Raw genomic sequence first — 19,970 nt, forward strand, 5'->3', positions numbered from 1 at the left:
TTCTTTAGTCAGAGGGTGGTGAATCTGTGGAATTCTTTGCCACATAAGGCAGTGGAAGCAGTCAGTGGATATATTTAAGACAGAGATGGATAGATTCTTGATTAGTACGGGTGTCAGAGGTTATGGGGAGAAGGCAGGGGAATGGGGTTAGGAGGGAGAGATAGAAAAGCAATGATTGAATGGCAGAGTATACCTGATGGGCCAAATGGCCTAATTCTGCTCCTATCACATGATTTTATGAAGGGTAAATTTAACCTTAATAACTGAATAGTAATTCCAACTTAAATGTCAGAGCAATAGGAAGTTTAATTCTAATTCTAATAGTAATTTTTTTATGCGAGACATCCAATAGAAAAAAAACATTGATTTTAACCCCAATGTATAAAAGGAATGTAACTATTATCTGCCTATGAATGGGAATTTAGTTTCATGGTGAGAAAATACTTCACTCCCAATTGAATCTAATTCTGAGGACATTCAGTACAGATTGAAATTTATGGTCAAGTACTAAATATTCAGTAAGGAATATCTGTATTGCTGCCATCCTTGGATATCTTTGGATGTAATTTTAGTATGCCATAAGGGCTGACAGCTAATTCCAAGGATAAATGTAGCTGTTGTGGCAGTAATCGTAGATAACTGAATGATGCTTGACATTAAGGTCCTATGTATCTGGTGCACATTGCAATTTTTGTTGTGATCTACCACATAATACAACATATGATGTTAAAACAATTAATGCCATAAAATGAGATTTGAAAAGGGGAAAACGATTTTGATGGGATTTCTATGTAAATAGCTCACATTTGTCTAAGTTTACATAGTAAAAATTTCAAGAAAGCATTATCTTTTATTGCTGGTTGCAAGTACACATTCTAATAACATCCTAATTATTTCAGCCTTCCACATATTATTTTACAGCCTTTATTAATATGTGTGCATCCATTTAGTCTCTGGTAGGCTACTTACAAATTTGAAAAATTGCATGCAGTCAAACTTCGGATAATATGCACAATATGCACCACAGCACATGAATACGTACCAGACATTACACAGGCATCCAGAATAAATACACAGGCATCCAAACTCTATAAACTAATCTATAATGCAAAAACTCAAGAACAGTGGAAAACTGCAAAGCATAATCATCAATATATGATGATGTTCCTTAATATTTAAATGCATCATTTTGAATAGATTAATAAATCTGATGCTCCTGCTATAATGATTGAACAGCTCTTTTTAAAAATGTCTTAACTACAGTTCATACTTAATAGACTTTTTAACCAAGTGTATACTTTTTTTCAATCATAATTAATTTAAGGGATGTTCGGAGAAAAATACCTAAAGAATTGAAGGGTCAGAGACATAAAATGCAGTGTTATATTTTAAGTAGACAATGTCTTGAAAGTTGATATGTTTTATTTGGGAAGATATTTGGTCTTCCATTTGTGTATTTAATTAAGTTATATTGGTTATTTAATTAGCTCTTAGCTTTACTGCAATTGTTAGTGCTTCGAAACAAACTACCCAAAACATATGCTGGAATCATTAAATGATCTGAAAGCAGGTACAAACTTAACGTGTTACTTACATATTATGAAAAGAAATGTCTTCCAAACAAAACTTGATTAATATTGGACTATCAAGTTATTTCTATCATTAATATCTTATCAAAATCAAAGAGTATCCATAGCCTATGAATGCTATAGCATTCAAATGGTAACCAATCATAATTAGATGTAATGCGTTACAGGATAGCACATCTTCCAGCGACAATCAATTTTATTTAATAAGAGCTATCAACTTCAGATATAGATTTAGTTACAATTACTTATAACGTTAGCACATTCAATAGAAGATTTTTTAAATCTTGCAATAAGTATGTGTTCAGAGCATCTTGTCATTTAGTGTTTAGTATACACAAAAATTGTATATTTAATTTTGACACATTCAAGATTTATCTCTTATTTGTTCCAACATGGTTCTCATTGTATGGTAAACAAAGCCGTCACATCACCAGAAAAATCACCATATAAAAATATTTGCTGGGAATTAGGAAGTGATAAAATATTTATTGTCAGTTAAGTTCATTGGGGGGCTTTACAAACCACTAATTAATATTCCCAACTTGTTAGGTTACTTTTATTAACCAAATGTACTTTAAGCCAAGTACTAATGAATATATTGTAATGCTAAGTAGGGGATAAAATTTGAAAATACCACCATCTGCAAAATCTTCATATAATTTTAAATAGTGATATAAGTAAATGCCAAATTGTAATTTCTCTAAAAAAACATTGACAATCAAACCTAAAATGGGTGACAATGTTCTTTATTCTTCAATCATTCGACATCATAGCATTTTTGTTAACACCCCCTTTCATACCACTCATTACATTGGTTTCACAGACTAAAGTCACATAGGAATTGATATTCAATGAAGTTGAATATTCAATTTACATACATGAAACCATAGTTAACTTTGTCAGTGCAGCCAAGGGTAATAAATTTAAGCTTGTGCTGACCATTCACAGAAAGATATGTCAACTATACTTCAGCAAAGAATGTGATAATAGACAAGTGTAAAATTATCTTGGCATTCATTAACATGTAAACTACTGAATCAAAATAGATTTTACTTTTAAATGGTGCACCAACACATTTATAAAAGTGATTTGGGATAAAGTCCTTTTATGAATTAAATTTAGAGCAAGCAGATTGGTATTTTGCATATTACCTTTTTTTTGCATTCGGTTATAACTACAACTTAGTAGCATCATTCGAGAGAAGTAATACTATGAAATTGAATAGAAGAGTTGATGGCATAAGTAGAAACCCCACTGCTAAGATCTCATAATTATTTCTACCCCAACCTTCCTACCCTAAGTACATGCACAGATGGCTGCTACAGAATGAAATATTCCAACTCATGTTAGTGATCCTTTTAACTGAAATTATATTAAAAAGATAAAAGGATATAAATACTGCAACTACACCTAACACATGATTGATTAAAGAAGGCGGAAATAGATACTGAAAACACAACTCTACAACGATCTTACTCTATATAACATATTTGCAAATTGTATTTGAAATATAAATTTAGGTATATTTTCTGGAAAAATGACCAGACCATTCAATGGTTGATATCCCAATGACTTTTTACAGTAACTGTGTTTGCAAAACCAAAGGCGCATGCACAAGAACACGTTGTGGCAACAGGCAATAACACTTTAATTTAATTAATTAAATCAGTGGAACAAATTCTGCAATAAATTGTCTGGTATCATAGATCTTCATAATTTCTACTTTTTAAAAAATAAATGTCTGAACATCCATGATGGAAGGTTTGTTGTATTTGCATGACTGCATGAAGTGTCTGATTTTAGAGTTTTCCTCTTTGGCTTATTTTATAAATCTGTGCCATTTGCAGAATGACCAATTCAACAAAGGCTATAAATCATATGAACATACTCATTGAATCCGAATGTATTTATGAAGTTCTTACAACACTGAATAATCCTATCCCGGGAAGACACTGGAAGCTCGAAGCTTAACTACACTGATAGAAACCATCAGGAGAAGCATGTAGAGGTATCTTGAGGAATGAGCATGTAAGAGCATTATAATTGTCCAGCGAATAAATCCCCATGTATACATAAGCCAACTGTCCAGCAAATAAACACCTGCAAGTACCAAGAGTAATTGTCCGGTAATTAAACACCCATGCTTTCTAACAGAAGCTGTTCAGTCAATGAAATGTCCACAGCTTTGATTAGAACCAGTATAGTAAATAAAGTAAACAATGGAACTGTCCAATAAATAGATATCAGTGGATTTAGTAGAAGCTATATTGATACATTTGAAGCTGCCTGAAAAATAATAATACCATTGGAATCAATAACAGATGTCCAATAATTAAAGGCTAGTACATGTCTATTGAAACTGTCTGATAAATACGTATGTGCAATCACTTTTTTTTAGCATCTATAGGTGTTAATAAGAGTTTAAATAACTTTTTTCTAGGTACTTATTTAAGCAGAACAATACCGCGTAACAGATTCATTTACCCAACTGATGTTTAGTTCCCATCAGAACAATACATTGTTCTGATGGGAACTAAAAATCAGTTGGCTAAATAAATCTGTTATACGGTTAGAAATTGACAAGCAAATAGCAGTAGTTACAAATACAATGGTTTCAGTAAACAGTTGTGGGTTATCTTCATTAGAAAAATGCTAATAAATACTATTACAATTTGGCTGGTAGATTTCTGTAATCACTATAGGATCCTGTGAATATTTATGATTAAAATGACAAATTATTACTGTAAGAAACTGGCCAATACATTACTTTTATATACTGATAGTAACTATTTAGTGCATACAGAAATACACTTGGTTGCAGGCTAGTAAAATGTCTAAACAGGGTTAGAAAAGGTCAATGAAGTACCTGTCAGTACTTTTAATATCTGTCTAGTAGATAGCTGTAGGCACTTTCAGGTATGTATTAGCTGGTGAAATCCCACAGACAATGTTTGAAAATGGTCAGGGGAAGTACCCATAGTTGCATTAAGAAATATTCAAAACATCCAAGAGAAACTAGCCAATAATGTTCTCGTAAATACTGCTAGAAATTGTCACATTTTATCAATAGGTTTTAAACCGTTTTCTTATCATTTAAATGACAGACTCTTCCATAATTAACAATTTACAATTTATTTATACTTGTATGAATTTACGTGGTATGAGAAAGTTCAGGTTGCTGATTATTGCAATTATGGCTAATGAAGGAAATGGGTTAAATATTATCTAGGTCTATTGAATGGAGATTCAAAATAAATATTGGATTATTTATCCCATTAATTTAATAACCCATTATCCAATTTAACAATGGTTCCTGTATTTGATGATTTGAACAATATTGTGTAGTGGTTTTTTGCATGCACTGTTGCTATGCATGTTACCAGGTTTGAGTAATTCCTCAAGTTGTACCGTTGTAGGTATATGCGAATGGGATACGGCAACACTCAGTGAAGCACATTGCACGCAACCAGTGATAATCACTGTAGCAATTAAATGAATTTAACAGTGAACTTGTATTTTTACTAGGTCACTCTCTCTCTCTCATTGACTCAGAAACAAAACACATTCATGACAAATTGAAAAATGCAAAGACAATATGATTATCATTGTTGATAGAATTGGTGTCATCGGGAAAATGTATGAGATACAAAAAATTGTCTGGTAATAGTCATACAAAATAAACCAAAGAGCTCTAATATTTTCTAAGATGAATACTGTTTTAATTATTGGTTAAAATAATGAAAAGTAATATGAGGGCGAAAATAAATATTTAAGAAATGGTGACGAAAACATTTGTGACATCTTGTGGCCACTAAATGCATACCATTATTACTTCAGTTTTATGTACCACAATGAATATTTAAATGTTGCCTTTTTGCAAGCCTATTTCCAAGGAAATACCATAAAATAGGTTCTGAAAGTAAAGAATCACTGAAACAACAAAATGAATTTTAGTGAAGTAAAGATTGAGAATCAGAAGATGCTTTGGAAATTGTTATGTCATTGTCATATCAGATTTGCAATCAAAATCCTAATCTTCAGTATGTAACAGTCTTGAAAATACAAATCGTCTTGAAACAAGTGAATGTCTGAAGTGTTAAACATTTGTGTGTATAATTGTAACTCTAGGTAGTTGCTTTGATGTTAAAGCTAAGATTGTGCAGCTGTCTACTCTAGAATTTTTGTTTGATAATTTGCTATAACAAGTTAATTTCCTTAATTTCAGTCATTTTATCTTTCGCAAAACTGTTCTGCTACTAAATGCTTCATTTTCCCCACTCTGTTTGAATAGATCAAATTTTATATATTCTGATCATATTTCCCCAATAAATGCACTGAATGATCAAAAACTAAATACAGCTTGTTTCAGTTGTAGAAATCTATTAAAATGCAGCATGTAACAAATTATCATCAAAGAGAAATGCCCACAAGACACAGCTTTTAAATACATGAGCAAACTGCCCAAATCATTAATTTTTATGTTCTATGTTGCCATATAATTTTGAAAATTGATCAAGTGTATCTAATTACATGTTTGATATTGGCTCCTAATCACAATCAGTTTGATATGTCAAGAAATGAAACACAAAAATCACAATATGCTGTGATAGATATTAATCATTTACATTTCAGGGTTTCTAATTAGGAAACACACTTTCTGAGTAGTAACTTTTAATTTGTGAACCTTGTAATAAACGACTGCTAATATTCTCTAGATGCACATATCTCCTTGAGTAATATATATCAGCCCTTCTTTCAGGTTACAGTAATTTGCTATTTATAGTATATACATAATCAGCAATAACTGAATATCCTTTATCAGGGTCAGTGAAAAATGCTTCTTATCTGTGAAAATATATTCATATTGCTCATATTTTCCTTCTCAATTCATTCCAGCCAAAAAATAATCACAACCTTAAGAACACTAAATATGTGAGAAAGGATTATCGAGATGTTTTGAAATGTAGTCCACAAAACCTAATGTATTTTGGATAAATATTATTGGAGAATGCGCATCTCAACTAATTGTACAGTGTGTAACATATAATTAATATGGAGCGGTTTCACATCAACTGATGAATCCGATTAACCCTTAAATTGCAAGAGAACTAGTGTCTTGCTGAAATAATGATAAGTATTAAGGTTACTGAAACAGCAAGAGCAGTATTATTATTGTAATACTTGTTCAATCAGAAAACAGTATTGACAATACAAAGAAACACGACACTTAAATGTAACATCAACTTACCCCCAAGCTTCTCTTTCCCACTTTATATTTTATTTTACTTTATTTGTATCTAATATACCATATTTTATCTATTTTACATCCTCTAAAAATAAATAGCTTTCTTTTCTCACCTGCCCCCAGTGGTATCTTGGAAACTGAGTCCATCTTGAATAGATGAGCCTTCAACTGGATAAACACCAGCTAAAGGGCCAGTTTTTCATTCATTTATACTGGATGTTTGGAGATTGACAAGGTTGCATCGCAGATGCAAGTAAGCCAAATTCTTGCCTAATAATCTTGTGTAAAGTAGAAGGATCCTGGCCTTGAATGACTACCTTAACGAACAGCTCACCTGTGGAGTAATCCACACATGATGCACCAAGGTTTAAATTGTAAATAGGATGTTTTCTGGAAAGTTTTCTCTTGCATTACTAATGTTGCCAATTTGTGTATGTAGCCATACATCCCAGAATGGGTTACTGACACCTACAGTGCCCATGTATTATAATGATAGCTTTCTAATATTGTACTTGAATGGCAAGTTCCTAGAGAACAACTGAAGACAGGCATAAGCAAAGTAATTTAAGACAAGAAGCTGTGTCGGTGAGCATTCCCCTTACTGGTCTTTCAGTATTACTTTCTATCATGCCTCCAACAGGAAACATTTTACAAATACCATTGCCAGGAATTGAATAGAATGTTTCATTAGCTGCACGAGAAATATTATACATTGAGAAGAGACTAGGAGTTACTGAGAAAAAGCTGTGATGGGTTCATTGTGTGAACGTAGGTCAGGACTGATGCTCAGGAGTAAATGGTGATAACTTCTCGGCCTCCGCCACGGACCAACAGCACGCGTTCCAGACCTTCTGTCAACACTTCCAGAAACTCCATGTCTGTAATGTCTGTCAAAGAAAAGAATTTCTATCTTGACAACCATCGAGCTGAGACGCGAAGGCAAACAACATTACTGTGGACTAACTGCTCTTTACCCATTTATTCACCTTCATCTATCTCCAAGAGAGGGTCCAACCATCTCCCCTTGACATTCAAAGGCATTCACTACCTTCATCCAATTTCCCCCTAACGTCAGGTAATTTCCTGGAGGAAATGTAAGTAGAAGAAATGAATGGGGACTGAGATGGGAGAGAACTGTGAGCTACAGCACTCAGCAATTGGGAATCTGAAATAAAAGACAATGCTGGAAGTACCATCAGATCAGGTGCCATCTGTGGAGAGAGGGAAGCTGTGTTAATATTATTGATTATTACCTTCCTTCACTACCTTTAGTTTGGTTTAGAGATATCTTGCCGAAACAGACCCTTCGGCCCACCGAGTCCGTGCCTACCAGCGATCCCCACATATTAACAGAAGTCTACACATACTAGGGTCAATTTACACTTACGGTATACCAAGTATACAAACCCAAGCCAATTAACCTACAAACCTGTATGTTTTTGGAGTGTGGGAGGAAATCGAAGATCTCAGAGAAAACTCACGCGGTCACGAGGGGAACGTACAAACTCCGTACAGACAACACTCGTAGTTGGATCGAACCCAGGCCTCTGGCGCTGTAAGGCAGCAACTCTACTGCTGTGCCACCGTGACCTTTTCTCAGATAGCACTATGATTTGTGCCACTCATTTGCTTTTGGTTCTCAGTCGTTCACAGACATTCTTTCTGTTGGCTTCGATCCACCCCATCCCTGCATTTAAAATATGTTTTTCTAAATGTATCCTAGCTCTGATTAAATCTTACCAACCTGAAATGCCAACTTGGTTTCTTGCTCTGCAAAAGTAACCTGACTTGTTGAATCTCTCTGACACTTTCTGCATACATTTATGATTTCTAGCAGTCAGAGTTTTATTGTGCTTTAATTGGCCAGAAATGCTACAATTAAGATTAGTCTAACTTGGTTGAAAGGTTTTCAGCTAGAGAAGGAGAGCTGTTAACCTTCTTACACGAAAAGACTGTGCCAACTTATGACTATTAATTGCCAAGAATAGAAATTTACCAGCTCAGTTAAATTACAATTACAAAACACAAAGTACGTGCTATAACACCAGGATAAGCGTTCACCCAAGAAAACCAAGCCCAGTACTATCTAAACTGATTATACAAACTCCATATGCAATAATAAACTACATACATGTTAACAAGCACATAAAAACTGATTGGGTACATGCAAGTATATCATTGGGGATATCAAGTGTGCACCTCCCTTAACGTCGCTCAGCGGTTAGTTCTATCGTCCCAGGACTATCCCCCTCAATAATTGCTCTCACCACCTATGCTTCCAGTATCTACTAAATAAAGGAAACTTCAGATGATTAACGGAAGTTGGGGGATATTGCAATATTCATGTTGATGCTTGGTGTAATATATCCATGGACAGATATATCCTAGCAGTTTTAAGGGATATCTGATAGAGTTCTACACGAACAAAACCCTCCAGTACATAACCGGATAGATATACATGCTGGTATGAAATAAACTAAACCTGAACAACTCAGGATTTGTCTCAAACATCTTTATTAGAAATAAAAAGATGGGGGATGCCGGGTTATTATGGATTATCAATACTTCACAATGTTGTGCAATATATTCATTTTAAAAATGGATATGTTTAGCAGTGAAAAGATTTAGTGTGCAGCAGGCTAGTCTATGGGAAGTATTAATTTAAGATCCTCTGCTATTCAATATCAAACTGGGGGAAAAAATTTTTAAACCATGTGGGGACTGCTGCAACACCAAATCATAGAATATGTATATGGATGTCACTTAAACTTAAAAACAAATGCTAAACACTCGCATCCTGTCTTCCACTTATCCTAACCAATCATTAAACAGTTGTAGCGCCACTAATATCAGCCTCGCATAACACCGGGATACATCTACATGGGAATGCACTTGCAAAGAAATAGACACATACCATGCGTTGTTCATTTCCTTTCTGCCCCCAACTCACACTCTTTCTTCCCCTCCACCAAATCCACATACTACCTTGCTCTGCAAAAATGGCTGGTTATAGGTGCCTGATATAATGGTTTCAATATCAATGCATAATGTCCTAAGAAATATCACCCTAAAGATTTTTGTAAGGTTACTGCGTGATACCCAATGACTCTTTAGGTTTTAGGCTCACTGTTGCAAACTGAAATATTTTCTGAGGGCAAACGGGGTTGAGATGGGAGAGGGTGACAGTGGTTAAACAGATGTGGCTGTGTGATGTCAGGACCTTGTGTAATTTAGTTTAGAGATGCAACATGGAAACAACCCTTTGGCCCACCGAGTCCACACCAACTACTGATCACCCATTCACACTATATCTTCGTTATCCCACTTTCTCATCCATTCCCGACACTCGGGGCAATTTACAGAGGCCAATTAATAAATATATCTGCATGCCTTTGTAATGTGGGAGGAAAGTAGAACACCAGGTGGAACCCCACGCGGTCACGAGGAGAATGGGCATTCTCCACACAGACAGCATCTGAGGTCAGAATCAAACCCTGGGTCCCTGGCGCTGTGAGGCAGCAGGTCTACCAGCTCTGTTACTGTGATGACCCTGTTCAGGAGGAGGAGTGGTGAACTTGACAGGAAGGGCAAGGCTGATACTCTGAGGAGGGAGGACCATGAAGGTGAAACAAATTAGGAATAGTAGTTAATCAAATTGAGACATGCTGTGCTCAATAGTATGATGATATCCCATGCTCTGATTTCCCAAGTTCTGCAGTAATTATGTTGACATTTAAGTTCTTTTAACATGTGCACTTTGTATATTACATCTGCTTCACTTCCTTTATGTATACTTTCCAATCACCTATTGCTTTTCACTTGACAACTGTTTTTCTCTCTGCCTCTCTGGAAGAAGAGTGAGCCAGAGTTAGTAGGTATCTGAGCTGTTGAGAAGAGAATTCTCAACAGCTCAGATACCTACTAACTCTGGCTCACTCTTCTTCCATAATTCCCTATTGTGACATGATGGAGAGAAGAATTCAGGACCTTGACAGAAATAATGAAATTAAACCAAATGTATTCAGACTTTGAAGTAAAATAATCCTCCCACCTCAGATGCTGCTTTCCAATTGGAATTATTTATACCTAAAATAAAGACATAACTTGGTTACTTCACTATGATCCCAACTACTGAGATAAGGAGTTTGACAAAAGTGCTGGAGAAACTCAGCGGGTGAGGCAGCATCTATGGCGAGAAGGAAATAGGCAACGTTTCAGACCATAGAAACATAGAAAATAAGTGCAGGAGTAGGCCATTCGGCCCTTCGAGCCTGCACCGCCATTCAATATGATCATGGCTGATCATCCAACTCAGTATCCTGTACCTGCCTTCTCTCCATATCCCCTGATCCCTTTAGCCACAAGAGCCACATCTAGCTCCCTCTTAAATATAGCCAATGAACTGGCCTCAACTACATTCTGTGGCAGAGAATTCCACATATTCACCACTCTCTGTGTGAAAAATGTTTTTCTCATCTCGGTCCTAAAAGGAAGAGGTGGAGCCAGTGGGCTGAGGGAGAGATAAGGATACAGTTTTCATCTCCGTTCCGATTTTTAGGAGGTCCAGGCATGTTCAGGAGGACCAGCTTTGCTTCTTGCGACTTCTTCACAATGGCTTCATTCAGTTTCACTGCTGTGTGCATCCGCCGAACATTTGACTGATTTCTGATTAACAGAGAAAATTATCATCCTTTGCACTACAAATGAATAAATGCTTGTGTAGAATGAGACATTGAAAGTGAGTGCTAAACCTTAGGAGTAGCTGGTGGTGCTAAGAGAGCTGTATTTTAATACCATTACTTTGTGAAGGAGCAGGTCTTTTAAAAAAAAAAAATTGTGTGGTCACAGTAAATATACAACACTCAACTCAACAATTAATAGCATCAGCCCAGTTCATTTGTGGACCATCTAATACTGTAAAATTATCAAGCAGCATTACGATTTTCTTAAAAACTGTTTATATACCCCAGAATATCATACTCTGCAGTTTTTGTTACCTGTTGTTTTCTTGCCAATCACTTAATCAAGAGAACACTGATTGACATAAACAACAGCCAGCATTGTGGCCTCGTTAACTTTGTAATGTTAAAATATCAGCTATGTCCATGGGCAGTGGAACTGTAAATGCCATGTAAACAAAGCACATAAATCTACCAATGGATGAAGAAGAAATAAGATGGAAAAGCAATAAATTTGACTTACAGATTCTCCCACTCACTGGTAGCATAAAGAAAGTGAGAGAAAAAAAGAAATTAAAATTGTCAATGATTCTGACATAGCCATCAATTAAAAAAAAAAACACTCTTGCAGCTTTAAGAAGCTTAAAATCAAGCAAAGTTCTAATATTCACACAGGAACCTACATATTAATCTAATTTTATTCACTACAATGCGAATAAGGTTTAGTTATATAACTTCCCAGCTTCTCCATTGTGTGAACCATTTCAGATTAAATATACTTACGGTTTCATACTGAAGAGATCCCGGATTTCTTCTGGTGTAACAGGTCCTTTGTTTTTGCTCTTATCTCCTGTTAACTTATCTTTTGTCCAGGTCATGTGAACTTTCTCTCCAGGTGTGCTCACCTCATCTGCAGGTGACTGAGAAGCTATTGACTGAGTGGAAGCCGTTTTGTCAAGAATCAACTGAACCTGGAGTGTGGAGAAAGAGAGAATATAATAGGAATATGCAGCATGAGTAGTGGCCTGGAATCTGATTAACCACTGAACACACACAGAAGGCTCTTAGCCTAAAATATTTGTATATAGATATACCATGTTCCTTCCTGTACCATTTAATCAAAGTGAGTATAGCGCTGTAAAATAGCTGGAAAGGGGATTTTATTTTGGACGCCTGTAGAAAACTGGCATTTGGCAATTGGCTCAGCATTATCTATGCCCAACCTTTCCCTTCATTGTAGTTGGCAGAAAACAAATAGGGAATCCCCTGCACTGACTCATCAGCTTCCTGCTGAAGAAGGAGTAATGGTATGGGTGGGGGAGCAGGGGGGTGTTTAGTTGTGATATCCATCCCACTGTAATCTGTGGAAGGTTGATGGATCAGTGAGTCCCTGTTCTTAATTTCTTGAGTTCTTTATCAACTTTCAAAACTCCAGTTCCAAAGTGGTGCATAACTTTCAGTCAACTCTTCATCCATCTGTACAGATCCTTCAGCTTGGACTCATTCATTAATGGGGTTGGAATAAGATTTGGAATCACCAATCCTTTGCTACAATCACAATACCTCCTCCTCAGGCTTCTCTTCAACACTTCCCTCCTGTTCCTCCTGAGATCCCATGCGCAGCTTGGCTTTCGCTGGATGTTTACGACGAATGGAGCCACGCGATTCATCGGTGATGCTCTGAATCTGGGCAACAGAGAAAGTGAACAGTGGGGTAAGTTACCTCAAGAACTCTGGCTTCTTTTGTTGAGGAAATTACTTCAGTGACTGTGAGAGGTTCAGGGAGATATCATCGAGTCTCAATGATTGATTTTGCTTTTTGTTAAGATAATTAATATTTTCTCATCTTTAATAACTTCCTTTCCCATTTAGCATTTAGACAATAGGTGCGGGAGTAGGCCATTCGGCTATTCGAGCCAGCACCGCCATTCACTGTAATCATGGCTGATCATTCACAAACAGTACCCCGTTCCTGCCTTCTCCCCATATCCCTTGGCTTATCCCATATCCTTAAACTGTGGCCCCTGGCTCTGGACTCTCCCAACATTGGGAACATGTTTCCTGCCTCTAGCGTGTCCAAACCCTTAATAATCTTATGTGTTTCAATAAGATTCCCTCTCATCCTTCTAAATTCCAGAATATACAAGCCATTCCGCTCCATTCTATCAACATATGACAGTCCCGCCATCCGGCAATTAATGCTGTACTCCCTCAATCGCAAGAATGTCATTCCTCAAATTTGGAGACCAAAACTGCACACAATACTTCAGTGTAGTATCACTAGGGCCCAGTACAATTGCAGAAGGACCTCTTTGCTCCTAGACTCAACTCCTCTTGTTATGAAGGCCAACATGCCGTTCGCTTTCTTTACTGCCTTGAGAAAGACGGGAGAGAAATCCAGTCTTATTACCAGACCACTGGTTGAACCATCCATCATTTAAACCTACTCCTTGTTTCTACTCAGCCTGACGCAGCATCAGTTATCTGTGCAACTTTGCATGTTGTGTAGCATAACAAATGAATATTATCAACACGGTTGCATTCCCAGTTATTCCAGGGTCTAAACTTCTGATGTGCAGTTCAGTACATTTCCCAGGCACAATTTTCTCTCAGCTAGTCCTTTGTCCTGCATTCATATGGGTTAATACCATTTCACAAAAGATAATGGGTTAATAGTTTCAACTAAATAAGTTCTACATTTTAAGATTTTATAAACTTAACCAGTAGCCGGAAGAAGAGATGACTTGGGACAAAATAACTGATCCTGTACCTCACGCTCTCTCTCATTCTTCGTCAGTTGCATTTCCTTCAGGATCTGGGACCGCTGCTCCATCATCAGTGTTCGCTCATAAGTATAAGCTGAGATGTCACTGTCATGCTGTAGGGGGTGAGTCAGATAAAAATGAAACTTTCTTCAACTGGTCATATTACTTTGGAATAAATAAAATATCAATATGTCAGAAGTAGTAGAGAAGAGGGGAATGCAGGGATGGGTAGTTGGGGTTGAGATGTGTCAGGGATAGGAGTGGTGGGGGTTTGGGAGTCTGCAGAGGTGCATTAGAGATAGATATGCAGTTAAAGGTTCTTGAGAGTGAGTTGGGGACAGTTGGGGGTGCTGTGGGTAGGTGAGGGCCCAATTACCCATGAGATAAGACGAGTTTAAACAAATTAAACTGATGGATAACTGATGTCTGCTTCTTCCAGCTGTCAACTTTGATACCTATGTCTACACTACTGACGCAGCATTTTGTTAACCTCCTTCTCTTTGGGTCAATGATGCAGCTGTAATAGAATGTCGTGCTGAGTGGATCATTAAAAAAGAGTGAAAATCTCTTTCCATGGGAATTTAAAATGTACACATGTCTTCCACTTGGGCATGTGACAATTGGCAATTATTTTTTATATATGTGCCTGTTGCTAGAAGAGGTCTCTAGTAGGGTAAATTCCATTTGTCACAGACGGAATATGGCCACTGTGAATTCCAAAGTGCTCATCCTTTCTTTTAGTCCACTGATAATAATGATAGCAAAATGTACTTATCCACATATCTCCATACTTCACTGATGTCTCATACCATCTCTACGACTTCCACTTCGGCTACAATACGCAGGTGATAGAGGAATACGGTAAGGTCCTTCTTCATCTGGATACTATTATCTTCCATCTGGGCCACTGTAAAAATGCGCATCTTGCACTTCTTCCACACCTATCAGTCAATGAAAGGGCAGAAACAGGCTCAGCAATGCCTTGTCAAATACAGCTTTACAATGAGCTGTAATGATATTAACCTTACATTTATCAATGAATTTTACAAATAAGTTATGTTACTTTCCCTGAGATCTTGAAATGGCATCCACCATGCCTGTCACATCAGAATTGACCTGGGGTGACCCTTTTCTTCAAAGAATCTTCAATCTTCAAAGACAGTGCTACATCCTAAAATTTCTGAAATTACTTGGAAGGATCTTGCCATATAAGATGAGAAGATGGTTTCTCATAAGTCCTGGAAGAAAGACCATGCAATTTCTTGGGAGGTGTGCTCAATTCTTGGGTTTCTTTTGGATTGTAATGGAGTGGGATCACTACTGATTGACATTTTGAGTTCCAGCTAATTTGGCTCATTCAATTGATGGTCTATGATAATATGCTGCATTCTATGAGGATCCCGGTGTCTGGATGGAGACAGACGAGAAGGATAGGGTGGATAGAATGTTCCAGTGCAGGTAGGCTTGCAAGAATTATTGGGACTCTTCTCGAGAATGTGAGGCATGCTCTCTTGACAGATCCTGCAATGGACCTTTCAACTGAAATGGGCAGGTAGATAGCTGAAATGTGAATTCAGTGTCATGGTGCTCCATAGTGTTGTGCTGTTGATTTAGCAAACTGCACTAAGTGTGATCACAGCCTGCCAGTTGGCACAATGGTGGTGCACTGAATGAAACTGAAGTCTGTAAAGAATGTTCATAAGTTATAGGAGCAGAATTAGGCCATTCTGCCCATCAAATCTACTCTACCATTTAATCATGACTGATTTCCCTTTCCATCTCAACCCCATTCTCCTGCCTTCTCCCCAATACCCCTGACACCCTTACTGATCAAGAATGTATCTCATGTTTTGTTTCTGGTGAATAGGCATGCTACCCCTGAAACACTAAGACTCTGCCTGCAATGAGTAATGATTGTACTCTCTTAAGTGCACTGATGAATGTTCTTACCTGGGTATGGAAGGGGGAGCATAAATTAAAAGCAATTAATCTTTAGGCCATAACGAAATACAAGAAAATTATCTATCATATGGGGGAACAGACCCAACGGGTCTGCACTTGGTCTAGTATCTATTAAAACTATGTGTGTGTGTGTGTGTGTGTGTGTGTGTGCGCACGTGTGCACGTGCACGTATTTTGCACGTGAAACGTATCTCCTCGAAAACCAGACACAAGAACACGGAGATTTTTATAATTTCGTTAGGGATTTAACATTAGTTCAGAAACCACTCCTCTCTAGATTTCGTCAATTGTTTCCACAGAGTTTGTATAAAATTGTTCACAAAACTTAAAAAACTGCTCTGTCCCTGTAGTCCTGTATTAAGAATTATGTATTTCCTGTACTTTCTGTCCTATTGTCAATGGTATAGTCATGCAGCTGTCTGTATTGCTGCTTGTACCTACACATATCTGTACCCACTGTCCTCTACATATTGTCCTATATTTCCTTTATTTGCTGCCCTATTTTACAGTCCTGCTGCAGTGATCCTGTATCTGTTTTCCTTACTGACTTTCCTGTACTTATGGTAATGTCCCATGGTAATGCAGCGTAATGCATGGTAATGGCATGGTAATCCATGATAATGCGTAATCACAGTGAGATTTACTGTACTGGGAGATGATGGTGTCAATTCTTGAACAAAATTTGATAACAGTTAAGAAAAGTCTCGACCCAAAACGTCACCCATTCCTTCTATCTATCTTCGGTTTTAAACCAGAATCTGCATTTCTTTCCTATAACAGTACTACTGTTGGTCGAGCAGAACTAATCAAACAACATGGTTGGACGATAAAGGGATTAATATAACATTTCCGCCTTACCTTGTGCTGCCTGAGAAGGAACGGCAACAGCATCAGCATTCCTCCATCATGGACTATCCACCAGACATCGATATAACCCTCAGAGTACCTCTCCTGACTGGATGGGAAGGCTGCAATATTCTTAGCCACCAGAAGGGCTAAGCGGCCTGCGGTTGTTTCTCGAACCACTTCTACAAAAAGAGAGGGTATAAAATGTTTTGTTGTTGCTCTAACTGTTGGGATCTCTCACTCCTGCATTCACAGAATCTTTTGAAAGCACATTATTATTATCATTAACTTATTCAGAAGAAAATTTTAATGGGAACTCATCAATAACAAGAGAAAATAACCTCAATTAAAAATGAAACAGTTTACCTCACAAAGGGCTGCAGAAATCAGGAATTTGCTACTGAGTCCAGACACTGCAATAGGTCCAGACTAATGATAGGTGCTGTTTCTAAAGCTCGTTGGACCTCATTATAACAATGCAGGAGGCCAAATCATCCAGGTGAGATATTGTTTAAGAAGGAACTGCAGATGCTGAAGGTAGACTAAAGGTAGAAGGTATCCGAAGGTAGACAAAAATGCTGGAGAAACTCATTGGGTGAGGCAGCATCAATATCCTTCGCTCCATTGATGCTGCCTGACCCGCTGAGTTTCTCCAGCGTTTTTGTCTACCAGGTATTGGTTCAGTTTTGTTCTGTCCCCAGCACCACCGCCCTGTGGGCCTTATCCTGCATTCCTCCGTTTCACAGCTCTCACACGTCTTTATCACCACTCCTCATTTCCTATCTTTCATGTTTTCCCTTCCTTACTGTCCCCATTGATCCATCTGTCTGATGACCTAATTTACAGCTCATTTACAGAGAGTCTCACCTTATCAGAGATATTCCCTTTGTCCTGTCCATCCCTCCTCCTAATTTTCCCGCAGCTTGATACTCAGTTATTTTCTCTGTTTACCTGTTCTAAGGTTCTTCAGCCTAAAACTTGAACCTTGCTCCTCTTTTCCACAGACACTGTATGACAACTGCAAAGTTTTAGCATCTGCAGCTTTATGAATTTCAGATATCAGAAATTCCCTTCTTAAAGGATTGCTGGTGTTGTAGATAACTCAAGTGTGAGGTTGATACATTTCCATTAGTCAAGTAATTGTCATTCCAGGACTACAGTAGGCAAGTGAAATGAAGGCAAAGTTAGCATGTTCTGATTTCAATCTAAATTAGGATTGAACACACGTATTTGGAGTGGCAAATTAGCAGCTTTATGCAACGTTATGCTACCCAATGGGTAGGGGTATATAATAATACTATATATCAGACAATTTCCAAGAAAGACTATATACCAAACTTCAATATTTTACTGACCCATTTCTTCCGTCAGGTATTTTCATTCTTTTGGGGTTCCTTAAGATCTCCTGGTAAATAATTCTTTTTTACACATTTTTCTCCCTCTTATTGAATGTGACCATTGTGACTACAAAGCTATTGTGTGAACGGTGACATGAGAGAGCAGAAATTAAACAATCCAGTGAATTTGTGTATAAATATTGACTCATTGTGAGTGGTTTTGAACTCTAACCCTATTAACCCGAGTTTTCAGTGCAATCTTCACATCGGATTATAAAAGAAAATGCAATAACTATTTCTACTAATTTCTTTTAATTATTTTTCAATGCAATTCCTGTGCTATTTTCAAAAGACACATGTATTTTGTCACCGCTTCAGCTTGAATGGAAAGCTCTTTAACGTTCTTTGTTAAATGTTACACATACCAATTATATTTTTCCACGTTCTGGGATCATCAGATTGCCTCCAAGCTCTTGGCCAACCCATCAGGACAGTGTTGTGCTGCATTCCTCCTAGACCACATGACTGGATGAGGTGGGACATGCCATCGCGCAGGTTGGACGATACGACTGCCTGGCAGAACCCCTTCACCTTCTCCACTTCCATGAGACGTTTAATCGCCTGTCCAGAGAGACGCAGATGGGGCAAAGTGTGAAAGAGAATAATTTGGACAGATTGTCAGAGACATCAGTATTTGTGTGACTGCTTGATGGAGTGGGCTGCAATAACTGGAAAGAGCATGTTTAATCAACAATACAGAGGATTGATTTGAAATCTTTATTAACAGGTCTTTACAACTTTTCCTTCTTTCCCTGGACAAGTTTGAACCATTTGTCACACCTACGGTGGTGGGTGTAAGCAATTAGCTGACAGAGGAGGTAGTTGAGGCAGGTATTATAACAACATTTAATATACATTTGGACAGGTACATGGATCGGAAAGGTTTAGAGGGATATTTCCTCTATATTTCAAGGGAAATACAGGCAGATGGGACTATTGTAGATGGGGCACCTTGGTCAGCATTGTCAATCGGGCCAAAAGACCTATTTCCATGCTGTATGACTGACTCATTCGGCAGCAGTTTATAAATTCCTGAAAAATCTAACTGCAAAGGTCTTAAATTATACTTTTCAAAAGTCTTGAAGTACTTTGGTTTGTGATATCACAGGCAGAATCTTTCATGCCGAGCAATATTGGAAATAAAAACAAACATTTGACAAATACTCAACATCTGAGTATTTTCAGCACATTCTAGTTTTATTTCAGATTTCTGGCATCTGCTGATTTTGCTATTTGAGCAGTTATCTGAAGCAGTACATACTTCATTGCTCTCGTTACCAGTCCAACATGCTTGTGGGATGGTGATCATGTTTCTCAGTTCCCCATTCTGCACTTCAGCAGTGAGTAATTCTTGTAAAAACTCACTTTGACAGCAACAATGTAAAAAATAGTAGCAATTAAAAAATAATTGCCTCAATCAATTAAATCTTCAGGGATTGTTCTTGCAAAAGCAGTTTATGATATTTATAATATATCTTTTACAATGC

At 37.3% G+C, this 19,970-nt stretch overlaps 1 protein-coding gene across 2 annotated transcripts in view; it reads right to left on the reverse strand.

The window, feature by feature from the left end:
- Window positions 1–346: 346 nt before the first annotated feature.
- The window catches only part of LOC129707390 (solute carrier family 12 member 5-like), a 568,649-nt gene continuing 549,025 nt past the window's right edge, over window positions 347–19,970 (reverse strand). For both annotated transcript variants that reach the window (XM_055652387.1, XM_055652388.1), the window contains exons 18-26: window positions 18,849–19,044; window positions 17,099–17,268; window positions 15,088–15,219; window positions 14,284–14,391; window positions 13,077–13,199; window positions 12,297–12,484; window positions 12,037–12,051; window positions 11,366–11,499; window positions 347–7,712 (exon numbers count right to left, since the gene is read on the reverse strand). In XM_055652387.1, the coding sequence (XP_055508362.1) occupies window positions 7,621–7,712; window positions 11,366–11,499; window positions 12,037–12,051; window positions 12,297–12,484; window positions 13,077–13,199; window positions 14,284–14,391; window positions 15,088–15,219; window positions 17,099–17,268; window positions 18,849–19,044 (1,158 nt within the window). In that variant the 3' untranslated portion in view covers window positions 347–7,620. The remainder of the gene's footprint in view (window positions 7,713–11,365; window positions 11,500–12,036; window positions 12,052–12,296; window positions 12,485–13,076; window positions 13,200–14,283; window positions 14,392–15,087; window positions 15,220–17,098; window positions 17,269–18,848; window positions 19,045–19,970) is intronic.

The sequence above is a fragment of the Leucoraja erinacea genome, chromosome 21 (assembly GCF_028641065.1).
Source record: "Leucoraja erinacea ecotype New England chromosome 21, Leri_hhj_1, whole genome shotgun sequence".
NCBI classification, from domain to species: domain Eukaryota; kingdom Metazoa; phylum Chordata; class Chondrichthyes; order Rajiformes; family Rajidae; genus Leucoraja; species Leucoraja erinaceus.